At 39.5% G+C, this 21,143-nt stretch overlaps 2 protein-coding genes across 2 annotated transcripts; both read left to right on the top strand.

Moving 5' to 3' along the window:
• The first annotated feature begins 200 nt into the window (after positions 1-200).
• LOC133924070 (uncharacterized) lies at positions 201-11,518 on the top strand. Its single transcript, XM_062369443.1, has 16 exons — positions 201-655; positions 1,760-1,861; positions 1,990-2,056; positions 2,514-2,695; positions 2,803-3,063; positions 4,994-5,077; positions 5,155-5,202; positions 5,297-5,361; positions 6,587-6,635; positions 7,691-7,922; positions 8,833-8,954; positions 9,155-9,235; positions 9,307-9,381; positions 10,285-10,421; positions 10,525-10,675; positions 10,768-11,518. Exons 1-16 carry the CDS (start codon positions 275-277, stop codon positions 10,948-10,950), a joined length of 2,220 nt encoding a protein of 739 aa, XP_062225427.1. The 5' UTR covers positions 201-274; the 3' UTR covers positions 10,951-11,518.
• Positions 11,519-17,062: 5,544 nt separating this feature from the next.
• On the top strand, positions 17,063-20,827 carry LOC133924071 (RPM1-interacting protein 4-like). The gene is made up of 4 exons (XM_062369444.1): positions 17,063-17,901; positions 18,768-19,274; positions 19,388-19,558; positions 20,555-20,827. The coding sequence occupies exons 1-4, from the start codon at positions 17,896-17,898 to the stop codon at positions 20,576-20,578; spliced, it is 708 nt and encodes a 235-aa protein (XP_062225428.1). The 5' UTR covers positions 17,063-17,895; the 3' UTR covers positions 20,579-20,827.
• The last annotated feature ends 316 nt before the right edge of the window (positions 20,828-21,143 follow it).

Here is a 21,143-nt window from a genome sequence, read left to right on the forward strand (position 1 = left end):
CACATCCATATTCGATATTCTATAGAATATGTAGATACCGTAAAGATGCTATTGCTATTATGATGAGTGACGGTAAAATACTACATGGAAGCTGGCGCTAGTAGAGAGTTTGTCGGAGAGGTCTGAGCCCATTTGCTGTTCACCCATCGCGTCAGTATTGGTGATAGTCCATTTTTAGAAATAGTTTGTCCAAAGGGTCAAACTGTGCAAAATTCGCTGCTCCGACCATTCCTAAACCCCTAACCTAGGGTTCCACGCCTCTCGCTCCCGCACCATGGCGACCACTCCGCCGGCGGCGGTGGCGGAGGGTGCGGCGATCCTGGACACGCTCGGTGACTTCACGTCGCGGGAGAACTGGGACAAGTTCTTCGCGCTCCGTGGCACCGGCGACAGCTTCGAGTGGTACGCGGAGTGGCCGCGCCTGCAGGCCCCGCTCCTCGACCTCCTCCGAGGTTGCAGCGCCCCGGCGGAGGCGGTGGAGATCCTGGTGCCCGGGTGCGGGAACTCGGCCATCTCGGAGCGGCTCTACGACGCGGGGTTCCGCCGCATCACCAACGTCGACTTCTCACGCGTCGTCGTCGCCGACATGCTCCGCCGCCACGCCCGCGTGCGTCCCGAGATGAGGTGGCGCGTCATGGACATGACCGGCATGCAGGTACGGCCCGTGAAAAGCACCACCAACTGCGGAGTATGGTTGGTTGGTTGGTGTGGAGCTTGGATTTTGGGTTTACTGACGATATAGTTTCGGGGAGGATTTGGGACATCGATGGTTCGTTAGTTGGAGCGGTGAAGTTTGTTTTAGTTGGAACTTGAAACTATTACATCTATTGGTATTAAGGCTGTAGAGTTAGAATTGTGAGCTTTGAACTTGAACTTGCTAATGCTGATGATGTTGGAGCTAGGATCAAAGTTTCTGCTCTGCAAATTCCAACACTGGATTGGACCAGATGGTGTAATATAGATGCTATTTGCCACTGGATAAAATGTCAATGTAGTGTTAAACTGTCTTCACTATGTAGTACATAGCATGCAGACTATTTATCGTTGAGCTGAATGTTCTAGGCCTATTTGAGTTGGCAATGCAGATTTTCAACAATGATTGGTTGATTTGGGATTTGTGAATGCACGTCTGTGTGTTCATAAGTGTGAAATGAAAATAGTTTATTGTCACCCTAAGGCAGCTCCAACAAGAAATATACTATGGGTTTTAATTTGTGGCTTCTGCAGCGTGCTAGATCAAACCAAAACCAAAGGGAAACGTTTTGTTTGGTAACTTTGGTTGAGGTTCTGAATGCCCCTGGTACTATACCTGCTGGGTTTTATTTGTGGACACCTCTTATAATGGATGCTGAACTTTCACACTGACAATATTTCGTTTATTGTTCTCTAAATTTTCTTGTCCTACATGTCTATAATTTGTCCTCGACTCTTTCCATTAGAAATTGTAGGGTGCTCCTAACCTTAGTTTGATGCACTTTATCTGTCTAGCAATCCTGTGGCACATTTCTAATCACAATGACCTGACATATCGAATTGCCAGTTTGAGGACATGTCATTGACGCAATACTGACCAGTTTTTCTGATGTATCTCCAGCATTTTTGTGATACACATTTCTTGTCAAAACTACTTGACATATCGAAATGCCACTTTGCACTTGGGTTATTTGGTGTTATACCTGCAATTTTTTTATTCTTTATATCTCCAGCAATTCTGTAATACATATTTCTTATCAAACGATCTGACATATGAAATTACCAGTTTGCAGATGGGTCATTTGATGTCATACTTGATAAGGGAGGATTGGATGCTCTTATGGAGCCAGAGGTTGGGACGAAACTGGGGATGAAATATCTAAATGAGGTGTGTCAGTGGAGTTATGTTGAATTTTAAATACTCTGGTTTAGTTGTTGTAATGGATATATCCATTGAGCCTGATGGAAATGCTATTTTCTTCATGATATATCTGACTAAGCAGGCATCTTTTGCAGGCCAAGAGGGTTCTGAAATCAGGAGGCAAGTTTGTGTGCCTTACCCTTGCAGAATCCCATGTTTTAGGTTTGTTTCTGTCAATTCTCACCTTTTCTTTACTTTTTTGCCTTCAGTTTTTATTGACTTCTTATATATCTTCCTGATTTCTAGCTTTGAATTTTTTAAGATAGTTTCAAAATTTTCAACTATTCTTCTTTCACTTCTTTCTTCTGTTACTTGATTTATTCGGTTTTTCTTTCCCAATTATCAAGAGAAAACTCTGACCATAAATTTGTATAACTACATGTTAGTACAAATTCAAAGGTTGTAAGATTACAGAACCATTTTAAACAACAAATTTAATGTTTTTCGTGCATCCAATCGGGATTCTTTTACAGATATATGTGATCAAAATTTTAAAAGTTAGGCTACATGGATTCTAAAACACCAATAGTAACAGAATAGAGGAGCTATGTTTTATTTTATTAACCAGCTAATTTTTGAAAGTTGACTTACAAGATTTTCTTTGTTTTCTTTCTTGCAGCGCTACTTTTGTCTGAGTTCAGATTTGGATGGGATATGAGTATTCAAGCTATAGCTAGTGAACCCTCTAAAAGATCTGCCTTCCAGACCTTCATGGTAGTCATGGTAAAAGGGAAGATGGGTGTAGTACAAACAATAAAATCATTATTGGATCAGTCTGCTGAATACTGTAACATGAAACAGGTACTTTTATATTCTTCTGATAAGTCGTATGAACACTCAGTAATTAAGTTCCTCGTAGGATACTTATTGATCTCATCACTTCTATCTTCTGTGTGTTGGTGCTACAGGCAAATGCTGTGATTCGTGCTCTTGGAAACGAAAACATCATCCGGGAGTCATACACTTCTGGTGTTGATGTGCTCCTCTCATTGCGTGATCTTCAGCTAGGAGCTATAGGAGATCTGAAGGTGATTGTCCCAGGACGAAGGAAGCAGTTCATTCTTGGTGAACAGGGAAGTTCACTCTATTGCTACAAGGCTGTTTTACTGGACACCAAGAAGCAAACTGAAATATTTGTATACCACTGTGGAGTTTTTATTGTGCCTAAGGTCTGTTATATGTTGTCAATTTGCAGCGTTGCTTTTTCATTATTTACTATTAGTTGTTTAACTGAATATCCTGCCAATCTTTTCTTTGATGTGTTCTTTCTTCCAATAAACAAGTCAAATAAGCTGATATATTATCATGACAAAACATGGTTGTAAATCTAGACACAACAGAGATGAAATAGTAAACTATGCCAAAGTTTCCAATGGAAGTTTTTGACCTGTGCACTTTACACCAGTTTCATACAGATGTGACCTTAACTAATATCCTAGTTCTGCAAACACATTCTTATTGCTGGAAAATGTGATGAAATGGCGATACTTGACAAGGCAAACACACAGTTACCTAAACCCACATAGTATTTACCAAACCTGGACTTGTCCAGGCCATATCATTCTGTTTCGTTCTCCGGTGTAATTTCCAATTTTTATATGGCTTTTCTAACACACCTTCCATGGAAGTAAATAACTAATTATGTGGGCGAACAAAGAAATTCTCATGCAAATATGTCAAGTCGACCAAGTCAAACTACATTGTGCGTGTGATGTGGATGCTCTCAACGTTGGAGACCTTTCAGGAAAAAGAGAAGGCTCGGGAGAAAAAGAAGAATTTCGGTCGAATAGCTGGTGCCTGCTTGTGAATTTTGACAGAAGTTTCAGATCCTGGAAGAGTAACAGCAGTGCGAAACAATAAGCTTCTAGGACAAGGAGTGATAAGAAAGTGATTGTCTTTGTAGAAGAAAGGACTTCAAACTTGAGGACGAAATCTCTGAAGGCTTGGAAGGACAAGGAGTGATAAGAGTGATTGTCTTTGTAGAAGAAAGAACTTCAAACTTGAGGACGAAATCTCTGAAGGCTCGGAAGGATAAGGAGTGATAAGAAAGTGATTGTCTTTGTAAAAGAAAGGACTTCAAACTTGAGTGAAAAAGAGAAGGCTCGGGAGGATGATGCAGCAGGACCAACAACAACAACAACAGCCTTTGTACAAAGCAAGTTGGGGTAGGCTAGAGATGAAACCCACAAGATCCAACTAAAAAAATGATACAGCAGAACCAATGGTGGCATATTGGAGAGGCTGGATAAGATTAACCGTGTTTTGCTGATCAAACTAATGTCACAAATCTGCCTGATTAAATGCAAATAAACTGTTGGAGCCACGAATGGAGATATAGTAATTTGTTAAATCTTCGCAATTATAGGTATTATTAGGGATTGCGACCTCCTAGGAGTTGATTGCCAAGGAAGGAAGCTAGTGGATATGTGTGATCTCTGTTTTTCAATGTTTATTTAAGACTTCTAATTTAACTCATAATAGGAATTTTTATATTTGAAAAATCCTTAAGCAACTACCAAGCTTTGGATTGGAAACGAATGGCTGAGATCAAACTTCATCGGATGGATTTACTTTGCAAATCTAGGTGACTAACACCTGTGTTACTAGGAATCTATTCATCTCACTAGTTTTCTTTTATGCCAATGGGAATCAGTGTTAGCGCTCCCTATTTGGTTGATCCCTGCTATTAGTCAGTGGCTGTACTAGCCAAGTAATGTTTATGTGAATAAATTTTAGTTTCCTTATTAGGATTAAGATTTCTTTATCTTTGTAATGAAACCTATAAATATGTTGCTTTGGATCAATTCTTAGCAAAACTATCTTATCCTGTCAAAAAGGGAACAAAAACCATTGTTTTAGTTTTTAAGTTTTGTTTATCCCTCGTTCTCATCGCTTTATTCTCTGATTTGTGGCTTTTGCGGTTTCCGCTGCATCATAATGAAACAGTGGGATGTTGGTCAGCTGATCTTCCCATCTAGGCTTTCTTCATAACCTGAATAGCTTCTGGTGCATTTTTCTTGAGTTTTTTCTATTAAGTTAGGAAAAAACTCAGTTCCTCTGCTCCACTCAAAATCGCTGAAGAACATAATTTGATTTCAGGCTCGAGCTCAGGAATGGCTATTTGCTTCAGAAGAAGGGCAGTGGCATGTCGTTGAAAGTGCAAAGGCTTCCCGTCTAATTATGGTACCTTTATTATGAGTGCAAACCCAGCGTTATTGTTACTTTGATATTTAGGAGTGCTCATATTTGTGTTATGCTAGGTTTTCTTGGATAGCAGACATTCAAATGCTGACATGGATGTTATTAAGGTGATGCTTCTGTGATTACATTGTTGTGAGATTGCCAAAGTCTCCTGTTTTAGTATATGCCCTATCCTAATGTTACTGTTTTTTCTATTCCCAGAAGGATTTATCTCCCCTTGTTAAGGATCTAGAGCCTGGAAATCCTGACGAGGAGGCCCCTATACCGTATGTGTCTACGATTTCTAATTGAAATTTCATTTCTTACCTAAAGTGGATGTTTGCAATGTTCAAAAAATAATGAAAAAAATCAAATTATTAAACCAAACTTTACAAATTTGTATTTTGGGCAAACAAGGGTATTATCATTAGCCTATGGCTATGTCAAGGTTTTGAAGTTGGTGAGGATTAATGCTTTACATGGTTTGAATAGGAGTCATGTCACGGGCAGGGAGGTTGGTGGATGGAATTGTGCGGAGTGCATAGTCATGTGAAGTAGTTGGACGTGGTCCTAGACCTCTAGGGTGCAGCTTAGGCACCATAATTGGCGACCGCACCCAGGAGGCAGGAGGTAGAAGGAGACGGGGATAGGAGATTGATTCTATTGCTTCATTGTGAGTAAACACCGGCTGCTCTTTATATATAGAGCTAGCCCTGCCCTAACAAATCTCAACTAACTGATAGCTATTTTATCCGTAATCACCGAAGCCAAAACAATCTGAATCGAATGCTAACGGACTAACTAAGAGATAGAGAAGCTTATCTCTAAGCTTCTGGTGCTGCCGCTGCTTCCTTCTTTCCTTCTGAGCGCCCTTCCCTCCTTTGTGCCTTCTCTCGTACACCAGGCCCCAGATGACAGGTCCGCTGATGCCAAAGTAGTTTGGTTTGTTAATATTCTGCTTGTGACCCTCTGCTATTTTCTTATTGCAATCCACGTCCCATGCCCCTGGAATGTAAATTGTGGAAACAGGTCAATATATAAACAAATGACTGGGGGAGAGTGATGTAATTGTTTCTTATTTTTATATTTAACACATGCAACTTTCGGTAGCTGATTTTATAGATGCAGAAGTATATGCTAGAATGTTGTGCTACTGCTATCTACACAAGTAAAATATGCTATTGTTCCAGACTATTACAGATTTGCAGTTGCCTTTGTGTGAAAAATGACCTGAAATTCACTTTTTTTTTTTCTTCATCAGTGAAATATAAAAAGAAAAGTTAAAAACAACTACGACTATACATTGATAAGTTGGGAAAGTGCCAACCATTTTTTACATTTGATATTATCATGTGCAAGCAAACTATCAAGTGGGTGGAATGTGTACAAGTATTTGAATCGCCGCATATGTACATATTTTTTCCCAACTGACTTTGTTTTGACATTTTGTTAGAAAACCTAAAATATTTCTATATTTGATCTTGTGTTGGCGATATGTCAACAATTATGTAGGTTCATGATGGCTGGCGATGGTGTGAAACAAAGAGATATTCTGCAAGAGGTAATTATAAATGTCTAATTTTCTCTATAGGACTAAAAGGCTTTGTTGTTGTTGCTGTTGCTGTAATTTTCTCTAGAGGCCATTGTTGGGTTTAATTTTCTCTATAGGACTAAAAGGCTTTGTTGTTGTTGCTGTTGCTGTAATTTCTCTAGAGGCCATTGTTGGGTTTAGCTAATTTTGAAGTTGCTTAGTAGGAGCCATCTAATCAATTCTCTAAACCATCAAACTCCAATCCTGGTCATTCCTGCAATGAATCAGAAGACTTGATGTTTGGGCATCATCAATTGGTTAATTGACTTGATTTGATTTTTGTTTGAGTTGCCTATGTTGTCCTCTGTAACCTAGCTCCTAGGAAGAATCAATCTAATGAGAGCAGCATACTGGATTAGAAGAATTTGGCATGCCTTTGTTAGCTTTCTGGATGAATATTAGGGAGGTAGCTGCAAATGAGATCACTTCGACTACCTCCTAGCTGCTCAGATTTTGAACTGGATGGTGCAGCTTATGGACCAATATATTTTATATGCTTCTGGAATTCCCTTTGAAAATCTCAAAGCCACATGTTACATGTCATGGTGGGCCTCAGCCCTCAAGCACATATGGCAGACTAGGCAACCCTGCCTGGATAGGACCTGTGGCCTGCCCGTTTCTTTGGCCATTCAAGTTAAGGAGACCTAGTTTTGTTAAGATATCTCTTAGTTTTCTAAAGTTAGCTAAATTGATTGGATTGCTCTCTATCTATTAGATGCCATTGTTAGGAATCCTCTCTATATAAAGAGGAGGCGTTGATGAATAAAGGCCAAGAAGACATTACAAGGAACCTCTCTCTCCCCCCTTCCACTCCCTCTCCCTCGCGTCCAAGGGTGCATCTCTCCTGGCTTCCGGCGGTCCATGATCCTGACAGTGCACTTTTCATTCCTATTTTTCCCTCATAACACGAAGGCATTACCATAACAGTCGATGTCTTAGTTGTAATGTCTTATTACTGTTGGGTTGCATACTTGCATTACTTTCTCAGCTGACCTCATTGTATTGCATTGCATTGCATTTGGAAGGCAACTTCAGAAATAACTGGTCCGATGGTTGTGGAAGATGTTATATATGAAAATGCTGATGGAGACCAAAGTTCCATGTCTGAGAAAATCTTCCGGCGCCTTATTTTCAAAAGAAGTTCTGGCTTAGTGCAATCTGAAGCGTTGCTAATCAGAGATTCTCCCGGTGATGAGACAGACAAAAAGACCAAAAGTGCATCTGCAACATCTAAAAAAAGAAGGAACCAGAAAAGGGGTCTGTTCTGTATTTTTTTTTCTTGTGTAAATTTAAATGTGCAATATGCTGTTATGCCATGGTTGCTTGATATACTCATGAAAAACTGTCCCTGTCCCTTTGCCCCTTCGTGGTCTCATTGATTTGAGTTGATATTTTTCCTCTCTAGAGCCTTTTGTTGATCTTATGTGTCTCTATGCAATCTGAAAGTTGTGTTGCAGAGTTTGTATTTTTTTAATCATAGATTCACAATCTGGTCGTTTCTATTTGCTGATAATCTAGTTCTTGCATTCCAAATTAACTCATTTTTAGATTTCATGGAGAGAGCATGTCATTTTTAAAATATTCATATCTGGGCTTTCCTTAATCCTTAGTTGCATTGCTGTTAGCCATAGCCAATTTTCGTTCTATGTGGTCACTTTGGGAATATCTGTTCATTTAACTGCCCAGTGATCTATTCTACACAGAACCACTAAGTTTGAAGGGCACTTCATCTGTTGGTAGTGATGGGCTGGATGTATGTCAGCCTTCTCTAATCTCTTGCTCCCTAGGAGTTTCAGAAAATTTGAAGTAATTGTAAAGCTGCCCATAATCCAGAATTGTTGCAGAATCTATATGATTTTGCTGCATTTCTATTAGAAATACTAGTTGATCATACAAGAATTCCTGGCTGTTCTAACCTGAAACGCAAGCATTATCTGATTTATTTGTTTTCTCCCACCTCGGCCTGATCATTGAAAGAAGGATGAATCCTCTAGTGCTCTTCTTTGTGTCACTTTAACAACTACAGTTACCTGATTCTTATTATCTCATCACTTGTTGATTTTTTTACATTCACCAATTCAATAAGCTAATCAAAATTAGGTACAGATTTACATTTTTATCTTCTGTGGTTTTAAAATCCATTTGTTGTTCGTTTGATGACATGCAGGATCCAAGAACAGTCTGAGAATCGACCATAGCTTTCTTGGTAGCTCTTATCACAGCAGTATCATATCCGGGCTTTCCTTAGTTGCATCTGCGCTGAGTGCTGCTGCAGCATCTGGAGCAAAAGTAAGTACCGTGTTATCATTCTACATGAAAAATTCTACTTTTAAGAGCGTAAACCTAAAGTCCTAAGGTTGTCCCTTATGAAGTAGTCGAATAGCCTGGATGTTGAATGTCAGCATCCTTGTAGTATAACTATTTCTTATTTTCTGATTACAGTGTATGGAAATTTTTTGGATGTTTATATTCGATTTTGCATTTTGCAGGTCAGCACCACTGTTATAGGTCTTGGTGCAGGTTGTTTCCCAATGTTTCTCCGTGGATGTCTCCCTTTCATAGATATCGAGGTAAAAAAATTAGAACTTTCATCTTGATCTAACTGATCGAATGGGGTGATCACACTTCGCAAAATTTACAGGTTGTGGAGTTGGACCCCATGGTAGCTGAGCTAGCAAAGAAATATTTTGGCTTTTCAATGGATGAACAATTGAAGGTGGGTTGTTGAACTCTTAGAACAATTAGAAAGGCAGATTCCTTATATGACACTAAATAAGTGTAAATCCTGCACTGTGGAGTTGACAATGTAGGACCGGACCCACATACCAGTGAGACAATGATTAGCATATCATGGATGCAGCAATTATTCAGTGGCATTGGAGGATTTTCCTACTGGTTTCTTTGGAATCTAAATTTGATCAAATATATGTGGTGTACTTAATGCTGTAGTTAACATCCATACCAAGTTCCGTTGCATGTTAAGTTATAATGTTTTTAATCCCTCCGGTCATAAAAAAGTGATGTATTAGGTTACTTGTACTCCAACTATTTTGAACTTTGATCATCATTTACTTTTTGTATATTGAATTTGAACATTAGAAAATGGAATGCCTAGATTTTTCTCAAAAAATAGTTTCATGATATTATATTTTTGCTGTTTTTTACAGATATATTACAAAGAAATTAGTAGTCAATATTAAAATTTGAAGATCATGTTGATGTCCAAAATGGCTCTTCTTTTTATGACGGAGGGAGTGTTTATTTTGATCTCAATGTGTAATTTGATATCTTCAGGCGATACCAAGAAGCACAACACCATGGGAGCCTTTGCAAACAATTACAGCTTTTTTATTAATAAAAGCATGATGGATGCCCTTGTTTTTTGTAGTTGAAGTAATGTTTCTCTCATTGCTTCTCTGGGAAAATCAGGTTTAGGTGCTGGCTAATACGAAGTTTGTAGTACTATTAGCAATTATGAGCCTAGTTCAGAATTCAAATATCTGGTTTAACTAAGCTTGCAATCTCCCTATTTTTCTTACTGTTGTGTCCAGTGCTAGTAATTCGAACTGCACTTTTCTAACATTGAGCTTCATTACATTTTCCCACTTTCCCATGTTAGGTGCATCTGGGCGATGGAATCAAATTCGTTGAAGACATTGCTGCCGGGAACCTTAGGACTACAGCCCATTCTGTATCGAATGGCAGTGACAATGCGGTCAAAATTCTTATCATCGATGTTGACTCATCTGATCTAAGGTATTGCTTTTGCATGTCTTTCCTATACCATTCTATTATCATTCTTTTCGGAACAATTTCTTGTCAATAGACTCTGATTTGAAGCCTATGGTTGTTCCCACAGCTTTGGGCTATCTTGCCCGCCAGAGAACTTTGTTGAAGATTCTTTCCTTTTGCTGGCAAAAGAGTTCCTTTCAGAAGGCGGTCTTTTTATCATAAATTTAGTCTCACGATCATCTTCAGTCAGGGAAATGGTTGTCTCACGACTGAAAGCAGTAAGATGCAGGACACCATTACGCTTTCGACCACATAGGGTACCTCAGATTTCCAAATACAGCTATTTAGTTGTAACAACTTTCTTTTGTAGGTCTTTGAATACCTGTACTCACTGCAACTTGAAGAAGACGTAAACGAGGTTCTATTTGTGTCCCCAAGTGAGAGATACCTGGAAATCAATAACCTTGATGCAGCGGTAACCAAACTGAAGGATTTACTGAAATTTCCGGTGGATGTAGATTCGGATATAAAGAAGTTGCAGAGGCTCCAGTAATAGTCTCAGACTCTCGCTAAACACCATCCATTTGTACCCAACGCATCCCTAGACATGTTTCCCTTTTTTTTTTTTTGTCTTGCCAACTTTGTTTGGGTACAACAGTGTGCATCTGTACAAAGTTACAAGAGGTGAGTGGAGAGAATAGAATGTGCATCATGAGTCTAGGGATGGCAATGCCCCCCTGAGGCCGTATAAGGGTAAAAGCTCGTCCTGTCTCTGGCCTTGTTGGATCCCTGAGCTCCGACGGCCCCTGGTGAGCGGTGAGCAGACTGAGTGGAGCAACTGCGTGCGAGCGCGGTGAGCGGCGGACTCGGGCCCCTATGGACATCTGTGAGGAAAACTCTATCCTTGCCCTTGCCCAGACTTGTACTAGGGGCCTTGACCTGTGAGTTCCGTGGAGAAAAACTCGTCTCATCCCTGCCCTTGAGCCACGTGGGGGAAAACTTATCTTGTTTTTCGGGTGGATCTTCATCTCTACGGAAAAATTGTTTCCCTAATCATGACTGATCTTGGTTGGTTGACAATTTTTGGCAAATCTATGAAGGAAGGTTGGGTTGATTTGTCAAGAAGCTCAGAGTTTTCTTCCTGTCGTATTGATCTTGATTTATTGAAACATAAAAATATTGGGGAAGGTATTTGAATTTTTGGATTTATCGGAACCTCAATTATTGGGCATTGTGACATGGGACAGATATTTCATATGAATTCTGATACTAACTTGCTTTAAGTAGGGAGGTCTCTGCTGATTTGCAAAACTTTTCACGGATTTAGGTGTAGGATAAATCTTTACAATCTCCAACTTTATACCTCATTGGCTCATGCCTCCCAACCAACAAAAAGAAGGAATTGATACTTGTACCCTCTACATCAACGTCACAATATCCATGAAAACCATTGTTCGCGTTTGGTGGCAGATCATAGATCTTAAAGAGAGAAAAAATATAGTTGAACTAGTCAATTATATCTGTGTACACCATGCATGCATATCATAATCATGTACGTATTCAAGTGGCGTACTTGAAGAGCTTCGTTTCCCCACCTACCCTTTTCCACCAGCCTTGTTGTCGTCATAACACTCTGGCATTCAGACCTTGGCTTAGAAAACAATATCCATGGATTCCATATACATGACCCCACGAATCATATTCATATCCAGTGGGTTAATAAAAGAAATATTTTTCTCAGATTCGGAAGATATACGCCATATAGGTACATAGAAATCCAATGCACATTGCCTACCACTGATCCTGCGATGGGTTTTTTCCCCTTAAAAAAATGATACCAAAGACGCCTATGTCATAATTAAATCAGCTTAGGCCACACCCAACAGATTCCCCCCCGGACGAAATTCCCGTCGTGAAGGGATTTTCGTCCTCTTTAACGCTCCAATGGTTCCCTTCACGACGGGATTTCCAGAGTCATTCCTTTCAGGATGTGATTCTCTCTCTTTTTTCTTCACGATTCCCCTCGAAGAGAAGCTGTTGGAGATAAGAGAAAATAAAGAGAATGAGAACAGAGAAGGAAATCGGAAAGGAAACGAAATAAAAAAAATATGGTTGGGGATGATCTCTTCTTGAAGATTTGATTGAAGTATGTAGACAAAAATATTGATCTCAGTAAAAAAAAAACATATGTTTATGGGACCCCTGTGGCAGCAAAAGGACCATTTCTTTGGATTTGCAGCTCTGATGTAAGCAATATTGCAGCAGATTAAACGATCCAGGATGCTATGCCATAGTCAGTATGACTCTGTATTCAAACAGACAAATTAAAAAGGGCAAAGAATCCACAGCAGCATATGAACATTGGTCTTTAGTCTCATGACTTGACGACGAAGAAGAAAACAGATTATTGAGAAGAACAAATCAAACAACGAATGACTTGCAGATGCTGTGCAGACCACTTCGATCTGTAGACTAAGATGTAAACACTGGTGACAGTCTGTTTCATAAAAAACTGTGACAGTCGACAGTATTTTGCTTTGGAAGTATACTTCAACATTATCCCTGGCATCTAGGCTTCAACAGGCTAACAATATAATGTGGCTTATAAGACCCTAAACAGGTTTATTTTGGATTAGCGCTTCACCCAAAAGATTATTAGACTTCAACACTATCCGTCATGTCTATGCAGACTATGCTCAACAAGGCTAACGACGTGGACTTAGATATTGGGTTATATTCTCGAATTGTTGTCAACATCTAGACAAGTTGAATTGAAAAGTATATGTTGGTTGAAAACTTCAAACTTCAAAGGATGGTCAAAATTTGGGGCAAGCTGATGGTCCGGGTCTAGAAGATGGTAACCCATGGGGAAAACGAACAAAGGTTGGCATTGGAGATATGTACTACTTTGGAATTCATAGTAACCAATAACAAAAATATCCCCATGCCTAGGCAGGTATTATTATGTGGGTGTTTAATTTAATAGTATAGATCACATGTTTAACTAGCAAGATGGATTAAGTATACTATACTATATCCTAACCATGGAGGAATTAGAGGCCTCTCAGGGTCCTGCTACTGTTGCAGTGGGGCTGAGTATGTATACGTACATACACGTATATATACGTATACATATATGTATATATGTTTGTACATACATATAGGCATATATGTATATATATACGTATATACATATATACATACATATGTAATTTCCTTTTTAAAAAATTCTAGAAAAATATCGAAATGAATATTAGTTACATTAATAAATTAGCTGAAAAAATCTAAAATGCAAAGAAAAATATCTAAAACTCAAAAAATATGAAACAAAATTTTTTAAGTTAGTATTACTTTCACCTACATGTTAAAACTATGTGCATGCATAAAAGTACTATTGTTTTCTCTATAATTAATTTAATATGTTTAACATTAATAATTTTATAAATAAATATTGAAATGTACAAAATTTGTGAACTTAATTTTTTAGTCTTTTTTTGTCGTGCTCTACATAGCAAAACAAAAATAGGCGCGGCATACACGCGCCAATCAGACTAGTAGCCATAAATGGAGGAAAAATATAGTTTATCTAGTTTACATGAAAAAAAACTTGACATAATGCTTGATCATCTCATAAGTCATCTACAAATGTTTTCCAATACCCTTGAAGACCATTCTTATAGAGTTTTCTTTTATGGTGGTGCAATGCATCGGGATCGAATATCTTCCTGTAAGAAATCGAGCTTTCACTCGCTCTCTGGTATCTGTCTACGATACACATACATATAGATGATTGAATCCCCTGAATTCTATGGAATCAACTGACGTATCATCCATTTCGCCGAAAACTTTTCCCTCTCTTTCGAAAAATAGAATCTTAATGTCTTAAAGGTCATGTTTGTTTGCACCTAGATTGTGAATTCTGCAAACAAACGACCAAATTCTGAAAATAAATTCTACAAATATATACTTGAATTATGGCACAATCCACAATACACTTAAAATAAACTTTTACAATTTATAATTCATAATTTAAAATACAGAAAGAAAACAAACAGAACTAAAAAAACACATAATTCTACTCAGAATCTTTCCGAGAGACGTATTGAAACCGTACAAGTACCTACCTAGATGGTGGAAAGGGAGCTAGCTCTACGTTGATTACGGACAAGTGGACTCCGTGACGGGATGCATGGGTTAGGCAGGGGCAGGGCTGTTTCCCTGGCGAGTTGACTTTGACCTGGCCGTCCGTACGAAAAGATCTGCTGAAACACCCACTAGAGGAAGTACGTTAGAAGGAGGGTTGGTAGGCATAAGGCATGTTCGTTCATATCTGAATCAACATTTATCCATGCATATTACTTTATAGACTCTTAACATAAGTTTATCTTGCTTGTTTTTTTAAATGGAATTGGGATATGAGAGTTGTCTGTTGTATTAATTATAATTGAGTACCTTGCTTGTTGAATATTCAAATCTGGATAGCCTAATTAGTTGATGACGATTACATAACAAGAAAGCTAGCCGTCGTTTTTCACTTGGAAGAGCTCATGCAAGGTCATCATCTGACAGTGGCGGATCTAGAATTTGCAAAATGGGTATTCAAATTTAAAAAAAATATGTAGCCGATGTTGAGGAGGAAGCTACCTTCTGTGCCCGTAGTTTCCCACAAAGTTTTCAAATCGATCGTTTTCTTCTTCATTGTTCAAGGTTCAACAATCTACATTGCAAAAATACACTAAGTCACACTTCTAGCCTAGCAGATATCAATGACAATTGAGGATTAGAGAAGAGGGAATTGCCAAATTAGGGATTAAATCATCTCACCTTTAGGCTATGGAGTTTGTCTTATACTCCTAGTGCAATGGCTGCCTGCGGCCTGCCTGCTGAATTGCCACGTGCGCTTGGTCACTAGTCAGGTCGTCAGGGTCGGCTACTCGGCTGGTGTTGCTGGTCCTGCCTCTGCCTGTAGAGGCGCTCAGGCGCAGACAAGTATGCCACCACAACCACGTCGGTGTCTAGCTCGTGCTCGACACTTGCGGCTCGCAGACAAGCGTGCCATTGTCGACTGACAGCTGGTCCTGCCGCCGCCCATCGGTGCATGTCCCTACGGTAGTTGGGCTGCACCACGCCACCGCTACTGGCTTGCGGGCTGCGCCCTTGTTTGGCAACCTACCGCACAGTCGCAATGCCGCCTAGTCTTGCAATCGCTCACCCGCCTCGCCGATGTTGCCGGCTTGCCGCCCACCAGCCAACCCTAGTCACAGCTTGCAGGGCGCCGGGCACTTCGCCAGAGGTTAGAGGAGAGACGAGATGAGATCAGGACCATCAGGTCTCACCGAAGCAGACCGCAGAAAGAAAGTTCGTGCGTTTGGTCTTATGGGCTCATGGCCTGTGGGCTGGACTGGACCGGCTTAAAACTGAATTTGCCCCATCTAAATCTATACACGTGTATATATCTTATACATACTCATTTTTTTTTAAAATAATATATATTCAACTGAGAATTACAGTAGGTCCGCCCATGTAATCTGATGGCCACACAATAGATTAACCCGATTCCGGTATTCTTCAGCATGCGTGGTTGACTTGTATCGATTTATTTATTTACGGGGCATAAAAGTAGTTCTTCAACAGCTTCACGAGACGTTGCAATTGTTTATTCCTCATGTTTTCCAAGTTGTGGAATTTTGTAGTGTGGTTGATTGCAACTTCTTATGGCCGTATGCAATTAATATCTTGCAAAAAAAACCTAAATTCATCGCATATGATCATCATGTAATGCTCATCAATCTTATGCCATCACCATTTTGCTCTCGAAATGGTGCCTTGACCTAATTCCACGCCCATGGCTCAAATCCGGGTGCCAATAAATGCGACCTCTCAGTGGTAAACTTAGCAGCATAGGTTAGACTATTCCCAACCGATTTATGTCAGGGTTTAGAATTTCTTTACGAAAGGATTTTCGTTCCTTTCAGCGTTCCAACGGTTTTTTTTCACGGTTACCGTCACGAAGAAATTCTCAAAGTTATTCACTTCAGGACAAGATTCTTTCTTCTTTATTTTCACAAATCATTTCAAAAAAAAGTTGTTGGAGATGAGAGAAAATAAAAGAAATGATAATAAGGAGAGAAATCGAAAAGGGAACAAAATAAAAAGAATATAGTTCGAGATGATGTTAGTTACTCGCACCAAGTTTTTACTTGGCTGCATATTGGACCCATGCGGTGAAAAAAAAATAAAGTTTTAATATGATTTTTTTCAATGTTGCGTCTCAGAAGAAGTCCATGTTTTTTCTTTATTTTTAAAGTTCTTCTTTCTTGTCAAATACCCGTATATTTGGCGTTTCTCGGTCATTCCAAAAATGTTCTGTGATCCACTATTCTATGTTTCATTTCACCACTTACTTTCTTGCCACATTCCTATATAACTTTCACTATTCCTACATTTTATTTGATTTATGCATGATTAAAATGCAGAAGTTTTGCATGCATTTTGAAGCGAACAATTCAATTGCAACGCGATACATGTCACATCTTACTATTTTAGTCGATAAAGCCAAAATGATCAGATGCGAGGCACTAATATCTCCGTACGAATTTTTATCCGAGAAAAGAAAAAACAAATAAAAGAGGAGCTTTGAAGGCTTCGAACTGTCAGGCAGTGGGCTCCCTCGTCAACGGCTTTTCTCTTCTTCCTACTTCCTTCCTTCTCCTTTTCTTCTCCCCCAGCCTCTCCCCCCTCCTCTGAATTCCTCGCTCCTTCTCCCTCTCGCGCGCCTGTGTATATACACAGCACATACCGCTGAAGCTGCGAAATCAGAAGGAAGGATCCGCCTCTGACTTTTCTTTTGTGATTCGGGTCCTATTCCGTGAGGGGGTTTGAGTGTTTTCTTGGAGAAGTTTTGAGTTCCTCTCGAGAGGGTCTTTCTGCTTTCTTTAGGGAGGATTGTTAGTTGGATGCTTGCTCAGTTTGAGTTGTTGGAAAGGGTGGCAGGAGGCACCTTTTATTGGGGGTGATATTTATGTTTCTCTGAGGAATTGGGGGGGTTAAATTAGCCACCTGAGGTTCTTGCTTGGGAGGATTTGGTGAACTTGGGAGGAAGAGCTTACTTCAATCCTGCTCTTCTTTTTGATAGATTTGGGTGACTGGGGGCACTCTTAGTTTTATCCTTGGTAAAAGGGCACAAACTTGGAGTCCTGTGAACCTTTCTTGGGAGGAATTGGAGTGGAAGGGGCCATCTTTTGGTCTTGATTTCTGGTGATTTGATCTAGGTCTACCAAGGTGGTTGATATGAAAGGAGCACTATGCTAACTCTTTTTTGAGGAAAGAGTCCAATTTAGTACTTCTCTGGGGAACGATTTGGCCCTTCTGTAGTTCTGTGCCTTCCTTTGGAGGACTGTGGTCTGTTCCTCCAAGTATTTGGGTGAAAAAAGGAGGGAGTTTTAGAATTTCCTTTGTACAGGCTGTGCTCTTTCACCTCACAGATCCAAAGTGGCCGATGGCGGTGAGTAAATCATTTCTGAATCTTCGTACTTTTCTTTTTCATTGAGCTCTTGATATCTTGGTACAGCATAGTACATTTTGATTCAACTCAAGACATTTGGAATTTGCCTCTTTTGTGATGGCTAATTAACTAGTTAGAATGAAGTGGTTTTCGAATGATACTTCAGTTCAGACTTGTCTTGTTCAGTTTGGAGAAGTTTTAGATATTTCACGTTTGGGCATCAGGGGCGTGTTTTCGCCATACTTTTTGATTTTAAATATTTTGAGTGGAAGACACAGGGAGCCATACAGAGACCTAGAACTATTTATGAATAAGCAGTGCACTTAACTGATAATCAGCAAACCTACCTTAGTCTGTTTTTGTGGCAATTGTTCTGCTGTGTGTGTGCTAGGCCTATTTATGTTGTGGGGGATTCTTTTTTTTTTTGAAAGATTGATGGATGGCAGATGCTTTCCCACAGAAAGGATATAATCCTCATTGAAACTAGTGAACCACAAAATTTCCCAATACTGAAGTTGAGTGCACTTGATCCATATTAATCACATGACTTATGCTCTTCCTTTCCATGTATTATATAGCTCACAGTTATCCTTTTGCATGGCAATCTGTCAATATGCATTGTTGTTGAAATATCCCAGCATTTGGGGGCTTCAATTCTAGTTATTTCAGAAAAAATAGTCTCCCAAGTCCTGACCGTGAAGTCCTCATCATTGTTTGGGATGATCTAATTCTTGTCTTTGCTAATTCTGTTCCCTCGAGATGATAAGTATCCTAGTAACAGATGAATGCTTTATATGCATGTAAATCATAAATCATAGTCCTCCAGAAAGTTGACAAAGAGTTACCAATTGATCTGCTTTGAACAGCAACCTGACATTCCTGCATTTGGGGATTGGGAAACCACCGGCAACACCCCTTACACACAAAAGTTTGAGGATGCACGGAAGAACAAGAAAACAGGAATTCCTTCCCACCCAAATGATCCAAGGAGGGACCCTGAACCTCCTCGCAAGTCGCCTTTGCATCCATCGGCGTACAAACCTGATCCTCGAGACCATGGTCCAAAGAATCCACCACATGGAACAAGACCTGAAACTGATCAGCGACGACACTCCGAACACCCTACGAACCGTGAGTCTGCACCACGGAGACATGCAAATCCTCAGCGAGAACAAGGGGGCAATGCTAGTGCACCGAGAAGCCCCTACAGAACAGGAGCTGGGTCTGCTTCACCAATGCAGCCAAACAACCAATCAAAGCCGAAGCACAGGTCCACTGGAATGCAGACTCCAGAAAGGAGGGTATCATCAGAGGGGCATGGCCAGCATACTCCTGGAAGGAGCAGGATGAAGCAGAGTGACCGAGGCTACGAGGTAATAATACCTTATGATACTTCGTTTTTCAATAGTCTTGAAATGAATGTGGGCTAGAAATGCCTTTAGAGTAATGTTGTCTTGCTTTTGCCGTTTTGCATTTGCCAATCCAGCCTGAAGAGGAAGTGGCTGTACCACCCTTTGGTGAGTGGGATGACGCAAATGCAGCATCTGGTGAAGCGTACACTGGTATTTTCAACAGGGTGAGGAACGATAGGTTATCACCTAATTCTTCTGCTAGGCAACCATCTACTAACCACGGCCAGGAGAATAAAGTGCAACAGGTATGCAAAAAGCTGGTCCTGACTCCTGAGTAAGTTGAGAATTCAGGCTCAGACAGGATCTGTCTGCTTAGATCTTTGTTTGGTTTCTGTTTTTCCTACTGATACCACTTATGCAAATTATCGTGTATTATATCTGGTAGATCATATATGACAAACTAAATATAAATATGCTATTTGCTTATAGAACTCTATGGCACTTAGCAAGTTACCCCTCCTGTGCTTGGACCAATAGCCTGACTATTTTATTGCACTAGTATCAGAAATGTCCACAACGCTTCTAATGGAAAAGGACTTACCAATATGCAAATCAAAATTAATCCTGTAATCAGCTGCGACAGTCGGGTCTTAACAGCCCATAAGTAATTGTCAGGTCCAGCCATGTGATCTTGAACCTTTGTCTGACTGGCTAAGTAATGAATGCTTTATTCCCTAAAAGAAATTAATGAATGCTTTCTATAAAGTTCATTCTATATGTTCCTTAAACATTTAATTTTGCGCATTACTTTATTTATAGTATTCACAATAATATTTTGTATACTATACACTAGCTGGTGGGTTGGTAACTTTGGGAACATGCTGTTTTCTGGAAACACACATCATTATCAAGTAATAAATACTAGTATTGGCAACTTCAGTGCAAAAATATCAGTATCACTTCAAATTATCATATGATAGATCATATTCAGATATGCCACATAAATTGCATAAGCTACACTAAGTGCTGTTAATTAGCTTCATTTGTTTTGATTCACTGGTAGCGCTCAAATACTTGGGCATACTCTTCGTGGTTCTCTGTCAATAGTTAATAATTATGGCCTGGTTTAGTCTAGCATGTTAAAATGTGATGCCATTAGATTCTTCAGATGAGTGAATTTCCCTTGAATTGATTCAGCTAAATAAACATGAAAACACAAGTAACATTATTTAATATTCTGTTTCACTCTCCATGTGATACAGAGATATCTTATGGACTGATCTTTGTCTCTTTTTCTCCAGAAATGTCCTTGCTGTATACTTTGAGAAAATGAGGATAGGATCTCAAAGAGTTGTGGAGAACTTCCTATGCTACGCCTGCGATCAGATCACTATTCTTGTGACTCTTCCTTCATGTGCTACTTTTCATGTTTGTTATTGTTGGTCTGTAATTGAATTGTTGTATCATTTTAAGCTCTTTGCGTACATGGAACATACATATGATACCAAGATTTGTAAAGTATGAAGTAAGGGATTTCCTTACTGATAATAAAAGGTTTCTCGAATTGCCTCTGAGATTCCAGACTGATTATATGGATATCAGCTACAGCGTGCTTTCAATAAAATAAAGCTACAGTGTGCTTCCTTGTTATTGCATTAAAAGCGAGTACATATTCTGAATAGCTATTATTGATTAAATCAGAAAAATTAATGTCATGTGCTCCTGGTCCCCAATTAAATCGCTGCACACCACTGTTAGTAAAATCCATGCTCAGTTTTTTCTTTTGGAAGAGCATGGTAGCACAATTTTTTCATCCTTTTACTACTATTTTTTTCTAATTGGGATCTTCCTGAAGTGTGATTTGAGTGTCAATCAACTTTTCCAGAGAGC

Source organism: Phragmites australis, chromosome 7 (genome assembly GCF_958298935.1).
Source record: "Phragmites australis chromosome 7, lpPhrAust1.1, whole genome shotgun sequence".
NCBI lineage: Eukaryota > Viridiplantae > Streptophyta > Magnoliopsida > Poales > Poaceae > Phragmites > Phragmites australis.

Excerpts from the sequence above, each read along its gene's own strand:
- LOC133924070 (XM_062369443.1), top strand. The coding sequence starts at position 275 with ATGGCGACCACTCCGCCGGCGGCGGTGGCGGAGGGTGCGGCGATCCTG. Across the intron at positions 8,955-9,154 it reads CTGCAGCATCTGGAGCAAAA|GTCAGCACCACTGTTATAGG; the intron begins GTAAGTACCGTG and ends TGCATTTTGCAG. Across the intron at positions 9,382-10,284 it reads CAATGGATGAACAATTGAAG|GTGCATCTGGGCGATGGAAT; the intron begins GTGGGTTGTTGA and ends TTCCCATGTTAG.
- LOC133924071 (XM_062369444.1), top strand. Across the intron at positions 19,275-19,387 it reads AGAGTGACCGAGGCTACGAG|CCTGAAGAGGAAGTGGCTGT; the intron begins GTAATAATACCT and ends TTGCCAATCCAG. Across the intron at positions 19,559-20,554 it reads AGGAGAATAAAGTGCAACAG|AAATGTCCTTGCTGTATACT; the intron begins GTATGCAAAAAG and ends CTTTTTCTCCAG.